General features: G+C 39.2%; 2 protein-coding genes across 4 annotated transcripts in view; one reads left to right on the top strand and one right to left on the bottom strand.

Moving 5' to 3' along the window:
- Positions 1-6,835: 6,835 nt before the first annotated feature.
- LOC146684877 (uncharacterized) lies at positions 6,836-8,844 on the bottom strand. The gene is made up of 4 exons (XM_085444662.1): positions 8,678-8,844; positions 8,427-8,489; positions 7,119-8,092; positions 6,836-6,875 (listed from the first exon to the last, which is right to left on the bottom strand). Exons 1-4 carry the CDS (start codon positions 8,777-8,779, stop codon positions 6,836-6,838), a joined length of 1,179 nt encoding a protein of 392 aa, XP_085300788.1. The 5' UTR covers positions 8,780-8,844.
- Positions 8,845-10,308: 1,464 nt separating this feature from the next.
- LOC146684876 (deoxynucleoside triphosphate triphosphohydrolase SAMHD1-like) overlaps positions 10,309-10,725 on the top strand; it is a 32,558-nt gene continuing 32,141 nt past the window's right edge. Inside the window, exon 1 of one of the 3 annotated variants that reach the window (XM_085443556.1) lies at positions 10,309-10,452. In XM_085443556.1, the coding sequence (XP_085299682.1) occupies positions 10,444-10,452 (9 nt within the window). In that variant the 5' untranslated portion in view covers positions 10,309-10,443. The remainder of the gene's footprint in view (positions 10,453-10,725) is intronic. The other 2 variants (XM_085443557.1, XM_085443558.1) reach the window with 2 other exon arrangements.

Below are 10,725 nucleotides of genomic sequence, written 5' to 3'. Positions count from 1 at the left end.
TCGTTTTAAAGTCCTTTTATTGGTTTTTAAATCTTTAAATGGTCTGGCTCCTGTCTATTTATCTGATTTGCTGAAGCCACATGTTCCTCCTCGCTCGCTCCGTTCAGCTGAGCAGCTGCTGCTGTCTGTCCCTAAGTCGCGGCTGAAATGCAGAGGAGACCGTGCCTTTTCAATTGCGGCTCCGATGCTCTGGAATAACCTTCCCCTCCAAATTAGACAAGCGTCATCAGTGCAGGTCTTTAAGTCCAGATTGAAAACCTATTTTTATTCCCTGGCTTTTAACTCTGTAGGAAACTGACACCTTCTTATTTATTTTATTGTATGTAATGATTTTATGGTATTTTTAATTTGGTTGTTGTTTTGATCTGTGTTGTTCAGCACTTTAGTCTGCCTGGTGTGTTCGTAAAGTGCTATACAAATAAACGATGATGATGATGATGATGTCAGTGTATTCTGTTTTGCTTCCTCGCTGTCTTGTCATGTTTAATTAGTCTCAGCTGTTTTTCCCTCCCGTTGCCTGATTACTCCCTGGTGCATGCTAGCCCTGTGTTTTCCTTTACTCTTTGTTGCATCGTTAACCTAACCTAACTTGCACCGTCATGGCTGTGTGTCTCCCTCTGTACCTCCTCATGTGTTTTGTTTTACACATGTCCCAGTATAGTTTTGTATTTTTTCCGTTTCAGCAAATAAAGCCAAAACGAGTTTGGGTCCTTTTCCTGCCTGCTGCACAAATCCTACACTGGCTGCAACTTAAAAGTAAAACAGCTTTTTCTCACAGCACACTAAATCCCATGCACAGGTATTGCAGCAGTGCTAGAAAACACAGGGGGGGGAATTAAACACCAAATACATCTTATTGTAGATCTTGAAGTGCATAGCAGTCAGAACTTAACATCAGTTCATCAGTTAACACACACGTCACATTATTACATGTGAGATCCTTCAGTTTAAGGTTTTATATGGCAGTTATCACAGGTCCGTATGTATTAAAATGGTTGGTCTTATGAGTATAACATGTTATCGATACAATTTTATTCAGAAAGCATGAAGTTTTTTTAAAAAAAAACAAAGGAAAAACATGCAAGTATAATGTAAAGTACATTAAATGTTTCCATCTTAATGTTCTTATTTGATTTTTTGCTCAGTGCATCTTTACTTTGTGAGTGAGTTAGTGTTGGAATTTCTGCATAGTTCCATTTTGTCTTTTGTTAAGGTTTTGATTTAATATGTCAACCATTCCTAAAAAAATTTTGTTCAGAATAAAAAAATCTGAGTTACTAAAAGAATTTATTGAACAAAACATTTTTTTCAACTTTATTGTGAAAAAAAAATCAACGGTCAACAAACAATCAGTCCCTATAAACAGAAATAAGTCAAAGTCAGCAGAATTGTAAAAATGCTATTTCAGCTCAGTATTGCAACAATGCACAAAGTCTTCACATTTAGCAAGAATATGAATTTTTACAAAACACTGTTTTAAAATATTGACTATGTTAATTTCACACATCATACAAAATTGGTACAGCTTCTGGATACACAGAGTTGTGCATCCAGACTTTCTCACCACCTTCCTTAACAATTCTTGAATTTAGTTCACTGGCTAAAAACAGATAAAAACACAGCTGTTTGATGGCACTGGTTGCTTCAGATCGTCTAGTCTTCAGACATGAAATGATATCTGAAAGGGAATTCTTTTTTTTCTTTTTTACATAAAATCTGATATGTGACATCTTCACATAACATGCTAACATAATCTGGTGCTGAAGAGACACAGACTCACCACATTCTAATTTTTAAGTATTGTTTCATTTTCTCTGAAACACCTAAATACTGAGAATGTAAAAGGAAATGTTATGTAGGTGACTCGACCCTGAAGATACACATTTTCCTTGCCTGTGCTCATCAAAATCAGGCACAAAAATGGCAAACAAACTGTAAAATAATTTAAACTATACATTGGGTTTGTCAAAATATGATCAGAGTGTCTGATAAAGGCAAACTTTCGCTGTTTACCTTGATTAAGAATCGTCTTAGACCTTAACTTTAAAATACTCAACCAAAATGTGCTGTAGTTAATTTTAAAAACTGAAAATAGGAAGCAAAATATCAGGACGTTGTTTCAAAGAACAAGGAACATTATTGTATGTGCACCACCAGTGTTGGGAAGGTTACTTTTAAAATGTATTCCACTACAGATTACATGCCCAAAATGTAGTATGTAACGTATTCCGTTATGTTACTCGATGAAGTAACGTATTTTGAATACTTTGGATTACTTAATATATTATTATGCTTTTTACAACTACATGTATGTACTATTGCAGTGTGATTTATTACTATTACTGAAGGCTACTCGCCATACCAATGCCAACTAGATTTTTAAATCTTAATATAAAATGAGCAACAGTGGCTGCACTTTTTGCGGTGATCTCGTATAGAAAACTATTGCGCGCGTATATGAAACAGGTTTGCAACTTTGCTAGCAAGAGACAGAGAGAGTGTCAAGATTCGGCTGTGTGCAGGCAGGAGTTTGACCCAAAATGCAGACTCTCGGACACGAGGGATGAACTGAAAAACCACAGCTTTATTGAAGGCAAAGGAAAAGGCATACAACACAAAACTAAAATAATCTGGAAAAGAATAAACTAAACTCACAGGGAAACACACAAAGAAACACAGCCGTGAGGGACGGCGCGTCACTGACACTAGACTTGTACAGGGAGTGCAGAATTATTAGGCAAATGAGTATTTTGTCCACATCATCCTCTTCATGCATGTTGTCTTACTCCAAGCTGTATAGGCCCAAAAGCCTACTACCAATTAAGCATATTAGGTGATGTGCATCTCTGTAATGAGAAGGGGTGTGGTCTAATGACATCAACACCCTATATCGGGTGTGCATAATTATTAGGCAACTTCCTTTCCTTTGGCAAAATGGGTCAAAAGAAGGACTTGACAGGCTCAGAAAAGTCAAAAATAGTGAGATATCTTGCAGAGGGATGCAACAGTCTCAAAATTGCAAAGCTTCTGAAGCGTGATCATCGAACAATCAAGTGTTTCATTCAAAATTGTCAACAGGGTCGCAAGAAGGGTGTGGAAAAACCAAGGCACAAAATAACTGCCCATGAACTGAGAAAAGTCAAGCGTGCAGCTGCCAAGATGCCACTTGCCACCAGTTTGGCCATATTTCAGAGCTGCGACATCACTGGAGTGCCCAAAAGCACAAGGTGTGCAATACTCAGAGACATGGCCAAGGTAAGAAAGGCTGAAAGACGACCACCACTGAACAAGACACACAAACTGAAACATCAAGACTGGGCCAAGAAATATCTCAAGACTGATTTTTCTAAGGTTTTATGGACTGATGAAATGAGAGTGAGTCTTGATGGGCCAGATGGATGGGCCCGTGGCTGGATTGGTAAAGGGCAGAGAGCTCCAGTCCGACTCAGACGCCAGCAAGGTGGAGGTGGAGTACTGGTTTGGGCTGGTATCATCAAAGATGAGCTTGTGGGGCCTTTTCGGGTTGAGGATGGAGTCAAGCTCAACTCCCAGTCCTACTGCCAGTTTCTGGAAGACACCTTCTTCAAGCAGTGCTACAGGAAGAAGTCTGCATCCTTCAGGAAAAACATGATTTTCATGCAGGACAATGCTCCATCACACGCGTCCAAGTACTCCACAGCGTGGCTGGCAAGAAAGGGTATAAAAGAAGAAAAACTAATGACATGGCCACCTTCTTCACCTGATCTGAACCCCATTGAGAACCTGTGGTCCATCATCAAATGTGAGATTTACAAGGAGGGAAAACAGTACACCTCTCTGAACAGTGTCTGGGAGGCTGTGGTTGCTGCTGCACGCAATGTTGATGGTGAACAGATCAAAACACTGACAGAATCCATGGATGGCAGGCTTTTGAGTGTCCTTGCAAAGAAAGGTGGCTATATTGGTCGCTGATTTGTTTTTGTTTTGTTTTTGAATGTCAGAAATGTATATTTGTGAATGTGGAGATGTTATATTGGTTTCACTGGTAAAAATAAATAATTGAAATGGGTATATATTTGTTTTTTGTTGAGTTGCCTAATAATTATGCACAGTAATAGTCACCTGCACACACAGATATCCCCCTAAAATAGCTAAAACTAAAAACTACTTCCAAAAACATTCAGCTTTGATATTAACGAGTTTTTTGGGTTCATTGAGAACATGGTTGTTGTTCAATAATGAAATTATTCCTCAAAAATACAACTTGCCTAATAATTCTGCACTCCCTGTATTTCAAGTGATTTCTTTGCACAGTGACTGAAACAAACCTACTGATTAAACAATGGGCTGTGAGGTCAGTTTCTTGATCATTAATATGCAAGTTTTCATGACTATTGATCAACAGCCACTGATTAACCACTGATTTTGTTCAAATAAAATATGAAACTCTTATATGAGTAGGATGACGTAAATATACAAATGTTGATACATAAATACCCAGTAAGTCCAAGCATCAAGTTAAGTGTACACATGACTTGTTTAAAACACGTGTATGAGCTCAAACAATTGGTAAAACAAGTCTGAACAATGTTGGACACGCCCAATGCATGAACATAAATAGCAGTTAAAAACTGGAAACACAGGACGAACACAACAAAACGGACCTTGAGTGACTGTTCCACAAGTATTTCTTGTTTTATACTCAAGTCTTCCTGATCATCATGTTTTCTGTTTCCTTTTTTGTTGTGAAATCAGACACAACTTAAAGATGCTCAGGAGAATATTTTCATAGCCATTTAATCAGGTGAAGAAACTGCAGAAAGCTGAAGAAAAAATTGGTTTGAAAGAGTAAACGGAGAGGCAGACTGATTACAGCTAGCAACAAATAATTTTTCAGTGATTATTTTGTACTGTTGAATAAACAGAATTGAACAAAGTTGGACACCTAATGCATGAACCAAAAAAAAAAATGATGTAGAAAAACTGGACACACGGTATTAATACAACACTTAAATATTTAGGCACTGAAGACACCAAGTGAAGTGTTTCAGGTGTAATTTTGTGCCATTCTTCCTGCAAACAAGTCTTAAGGTGGGCAACAGTACGGGGTCTTTGTTGTGGCATTTTGTACTTCAAAATACGCCACACAATCTCTATTCGAGACAGGTCGGGATAAACTTTTACATGATGGCTCAGGACAAGTTTAGCTCTTTTTAAATTACTGTTGATCTCCACAAACTAAAGAATTCAAGTCAATTTCCACAGCTATGGGCCAGTTATGTTTACAGTTGACATTTTTATTCATTGATTTAGCACACAACCATTAGGCTGGGCTATTTAGATGCTTTTCTCTTTACTTATGTTAGTAAAATGATCAGGGATATAGGGAAGTGGTCACTTGCAATGTTGAACCTTTAACAACATTAATTATGATGATGTGGGAACAACACCAACACGAGGATATCAGATCCTGCTGGCAGGCACGACCCTAAAATGAGTTCTATTTTTAAAAGTGTTGACAAGAGAAAGACAATGAGCTGCCGAGTTAGTTAGGACTGTAGTATGATATAATATAATACGCTCAAGTTATTCCTGTCCAGTTATTTACAAATCACTATCTATTACCCACTCCATGTTGTTTTCCATTTTTTCATAGTATTGGGTTAATGTGCTGTCTCCAGTATTTCTAGTACATTTTGTTTGTTCATACATTTGCTGCAGTGATATGGAAGCTGTTCCAGTCTGTTGTGGTAAAAGGAGAGCTGAGTGTAAAACTGAAGCTCTGAATTTACCATTACCTATGGTTATGAGCACTGGGTAGTGACCGACAGAACAAGATCGCAGATATAAGCGGCTTTGCCTGAAGGGTGGCTGGCAAACACCTGGCCTGTCTCCTTTAGAAATAGGGTCAGGTGTTTGGCCATCTGGGAGGGCCTCAGAGTAGAACCGCTGCTCCTCCACATCAAAAGGAGCCAATTGAGGTGGTTCGGCATCTCACTATGATACCTCCTGGGTGGGGTGTTCTGGGCATGTCCCAGCGAGAAGAGGCCCCAGGGAAGACCCAGGACACACTCAAGAGAATCTATCTTTTGGCTGGCCTGGGAACGCCTTGGTGTTCCCCTGGAAAGGCTGGAGGAGGTGGCCCAGGAGCGGGAGGTCTGGGTTTTCTCTGGTTAGGCTGCTGCCCCTGCGACCTGGCCCAGGACAAGCAGAAGAAAATGGATGGATGGATGTCCAAACAGGGACTCAGAAATGCACACTATCTTGGTCGACTGCTGCATCTAAACTTTCTCCCAGACTTCTCTTTCTTTCTTGCCTTCATAAAAGACCTAATGTCCTGTTCAATATCAAATCCAAAGTTTATTTAGCATACAGACTGGAAAATCTGGGATTGATCCACTGACTTTTCAATTTGTAGGCGCTACTACCTGAGCGACAGCCCTCACCAACACTGCATGAATTTAGAAACTCCTTTTAAGTCTGAAACACATGGAAAATGTGTTTATGTGGTAAACAAAAAAGTGTGAAACAACTCAAAACATATTTTAGATTTTTCAAATAACCAGGCTTTGCTTTGAATACAGCTTTGCACACTCTTGGCATTCTCTCGATGAGCTTCATGAGGTAGTCAGATGAAAAGGTTTTCCAGCAACCTTGAAAGAGTTCCCAGAGATGCCGAGCACTTGTTTGACCTTTGGCCCTTACTCGGTCGATCTCATCCCAAACCATCTCTATTGTGTTTAGATCAGGTGACTGTGGAGGCCAGGAAACCACTTTTAGTTTTACCCATAAACTAAAAGTGGTTGTAGCCTTCTGAATAGCCTATGAGTCACTGTCAGTCATTAACTTTGAGTCCTTATGTGGCAGGAGGCATCACTGCTAGAGGGGAGGGGCTTCTGCAGTAGTACAAAAAACGCATTTACTGTACAGCATTTAAGAATACTAAGTGTCATCACTCTTTAGAACATCACTGGTATCCTGTGGTTGAGATCACACATTTACAAGTTTGTTAAAAATATACTGCTGTGTTCGTTGAAACAATGTTTTACCATTATTGTTGTCTTCTTCAAAAGGGTGAATGCTTGTATATAATGCTTGTATATAGCTCTTGTAAATCGCTGTCATTTAATGGGACAAACCTATTTTCAGAGTTTGACAAGGAGGGTATGACCTCTGCTGTAGAAAGTTCTGGGTTGTGACGATGAGACACATGAGTTCCGCAGGAAAAAAGCTGGATGGGAGTTCTATTACCTTCAGTGGAAATAGAGTGATTGTTATATCCAGCTTTGAATTCCTTCAAAGTGTGGTTGATTCGTGGTAGAAACACATAATGAAGGCAAAATAGGTCTGTTGCATTTTCCAAGCCTAGGATACCAAGTGATTCCAATTCATAAAATATAGGTGCATAAATGCGGCTACAGTTGTTGTTTAAGTCTCGGTTGAAACGCTCAATCCTCTGGTTGTGCACAGAACTTCCCATTAAGACAGAGCTTTCACCCCTGCTTGCTCGCATGTCCTCCCAAATCTGAGCGTTCTCTCCTCCATGATCAGTCCTGATATGCAGGGGTCTGCCAAATTGTCCAACAGCTGCAGTAAAGAGGGCTTTCACAGTCTCAGCTCGATTATTGCTGGAGCACTGAAGAAACATCAACATCCTGCTGTATCCATCTATTGCACCATGAACAACAAACTTCCAACGAATCAGTTTGTGATTTCCATCTATGTGCCATATGAAATTTGGATGAGGCACAGAATATACTCGCCGAGCAACTGCAGTTCTTCTCCTGGATAGAACACCAGCCGAGTCCACCCTCCGCAGTGACTTTCTTACGCGCCATCTTTGAACCACTATGTTTTTGGAACGCAGATGACCCATCAGCATCACTTCTCCAACATTTGGATGTTCAGTTTTTATCTGGGACACTATCTGATCTAACTCATGGTCACTGATTACATTGAATTTTGACTCTGAGATATTATAGTCTTGCAGTAACTTATACAGAGTGGGCCTGGAGATGGAAAGGATAGATGCAGCTTCAGTAAAAGATGTTTTCAGGGAAAGAACATTTTCCAATTCCTCTTTGGAAATCTGAAGCCTTCCTTGGTAACCATCCTAGAACACGGCACAGAAAATCTCAATGAGCACAATTCTATAACAAAAGATGGGTAATTTGAGGCAATTGTACTGTGACAGATTAGCTAGAGTAATATTTTATCAATAGTTTTAAAATATGAAAGTGAGCAATCAAAAGACACTTCACAGCAAAAACAGTAATAAAATATGACGTAAAACTTGTGAATGTTGTTGGTGGTGATGTGACACTGCTAGTGATGGACCCCTAAGAAGATGAAATGTATGTAGAATCAGAATCATTACTTTGACAGGATTTAATTTAAGGTGACAAAAACAGAAATCAGTCAGCTAAATGATGTGTAAGAAGGCCTACCGAGCGGTATGGTATCCCAGTGGAGACAGCAGGTCTACTTGGTCCAGGTGCATTGCTGGATTCCTAAGGAAACATTTACATCAAGAACGACTGTTACCTACCTACCAAATAAATAAATAGAGTTGTATGATGTTCGATCTCTGTCTGCTGCCTACCAAATGAAATAATTGAGGACTAGCTAAGTAATTTAGCTTTGCTAGTTTTGCTAACACTGCTATCAACCCGTCCAAAATGCTATACAATAAACTTACCAAGTGCTGCGGCGTTTGTGAGGTCGAGGGTGCACTACCGCTGAATCGTTGGATGGCCGACAAAACGGCTCTTCCAATGTTTTCAGCTAAATCGCTGGACATGCTGGTAGGGAATAGTTGAAGCAGCTCATGGCAGTCAAAAGTGACCGTGAGAGGAGCGCAAACACAGAACCTGACCACGACCGGCACACTTTAGCGCGGGAGGTTTTCTTGAACCTTTTATTTTGGTATTTCCGTTGACCCGTACAATAAATTTGCATATTAGCTAAATATTTAGTTTCCCGTAACATTTAGATTTAACATTTAACATTTAGATTTATATATAACATTTAGATTTAACATTTAGATTTATATATAATATTTACATTTAACATTTAGATTTAACATTTAACATTTAGATTTATATATAATATTTAACATTTAGCATTTAGATTTAACATTTAACATTTAGATTTAACATTTAGCATTCAGATTTAACATTTAAAATCCGGTTTTAAATATGAAAAGTTACAAATATTTTACTAAATGTTGTAAAAAATGACTGGAAAAAACATGTTTTTGTAAGATTTAGAGCTAAATGTGGAAAAATGTTGCTGTTAATTTCGGCATGTTTCAGTTTACAAACGGCGCCCCATACCACAGCTGCCAGTAATTCACCGTAAATTCTACAATTTTTTTTTTTTACAGTGTACTACAAAACATGCTTCTTAGACACAAGGTATTTTTACCCTGTTGTTTAACACAGGTCAAAATAAAGGACAAACAATGCATATGCTTAAGCAGTGTTACATCCCCCAGGAGGATGTCTCTTCTCCCTTCTAACCCTTTGTTCTGTCTAGGCTCCACCTCCTCTGTCCTGATTGGATGCTGCGCAGAGTCTGGCTAATTGGTAATCAGCAGAGCACTACTTAAGGCCTGTGGAGCTGTGCTTCTGTGCCCTCTGGCCATTTTGGTTGCCATACCTGTGCAGGCTTGCATGCCTTTGTAACTTGTATGAGCATGTTCAGACTGCTTGTAGGGGAGAGCTGCCTTTTGCTTTAACACCCTGTTTTCTCCTGTTCATGTGTTGTTAGGTAGGTTGTGGTTATAGGTTGTATATTTTGCTTCTTTGAATTCAATTCAATTTTATTTATATAGCGCTAAATCACAACAAAAGTCGCTTCAAGGCGCTTCATAGATACAGAGAAAAACCCAACAATCATATGACCCTCTATGAGCAAGCACTTTGGCGACAGTGGGAAGGAAAAACTCCCTTTTAACAGGAAGAAACCTCTGGCAGAACCAGGCTCAGGGAGGGGTGAACATCTTCTGCCCTGATAGCAGCTGGGGGAGGACTATCCTCCGCCCGTGAGCGCTTTGGAACGGGCGGCACCCGCTGCTTTTTGAGAGTAAAAGCGATACCCGCTTTCACATCAAAAAGTCGTCATAAATAAGTCTCCAATAACACCAGAAAAAGTCGCCAGATTTGTTGCTAGTCGCTTTTTAGAAAAAAAAAGTCTCCAAGGGAGTCTGAAAACTCGCTAAATATAGCAACAAAGTCACTAAGTTGGCAACACTGGGTCTGTCCTATGCAGAGGTAAGTAGTCAGTGATGTGAGCACCACACCCATAGATACACATACACAAATAGAAAGACAGAAGACAGAGGGGAGGAGCATAAACACCAAATACATGTTAATATAAGGAGGAGAGCTTGATGTACATAGCAGTCAGAACTTGACATCAGCAACAGAGACATCCTTTTTGTGCAGACTGAAGTTCATCACCATGGCCAAGGTAATTAACACACACTTAAACAGTAACATAAGTCATGTTATTATGAAGCAGGTGCTGGGTTGGGGGGACTCATATAAGAATTATTTTTTAAATTTTATATTTTATTTGTTTTCATATTTCTATATTGTATATAGTTTTTTGTTCAAGATGAGTTTGCTAAAGCCTTTTAACTACACTTCAGTCGGATTAGTGACGGTTAATTTTCCACAAAAAACTCGATATATTGAAATATGTTTTTGTATTTGAGTTTTCTGTCCAAGTACCCCATTTTGT

Source organism: Copadichromis virginalis, linkage group LG20 (assembly GCF_057382275.1).
Source record: "Copadichromis virginalis isolate Kocher_CV1m ecotype Utaka linkage group LG20, C_Virginalis_male_GT1.1, whole genome shotgun sequence".
NCBI classification, from domain to species: Eukaryota; Metazoa; Chordata; class Actinopteri; order Cichliformes; family Cichlidae; genus Copadichromis; species Copadichromis virginalis.
This window is presented reverse-complemented; position numbering and strand designations above follow the sequence as displayed.

Bases quoted from the DNA above. Each gene is read 5' to 3' on its own strand.
- LOC146684877 (XM_085444662.1), bottom strand. From the start codon at position 8,779: ATGTCCAGCGATTTAGCTGAAAACATTGGAAGAGCCGTTTTGTCGGCC. The intron at 8,093-8,426 runs GTAGGCCTTCTT...GCCGTGTTCTAG, and splicing joins CTGGGATACCATACCGCTCG to GATGGTTACCAAGGAAGGCT. The intron at 6,876-7,118 runs GTTTGTCCCATT...GTACTACTGCAG, and splicing joins TTGTCAAACTCTGAAAATAG to AAGCCCCTCCCCTCTAGCAG.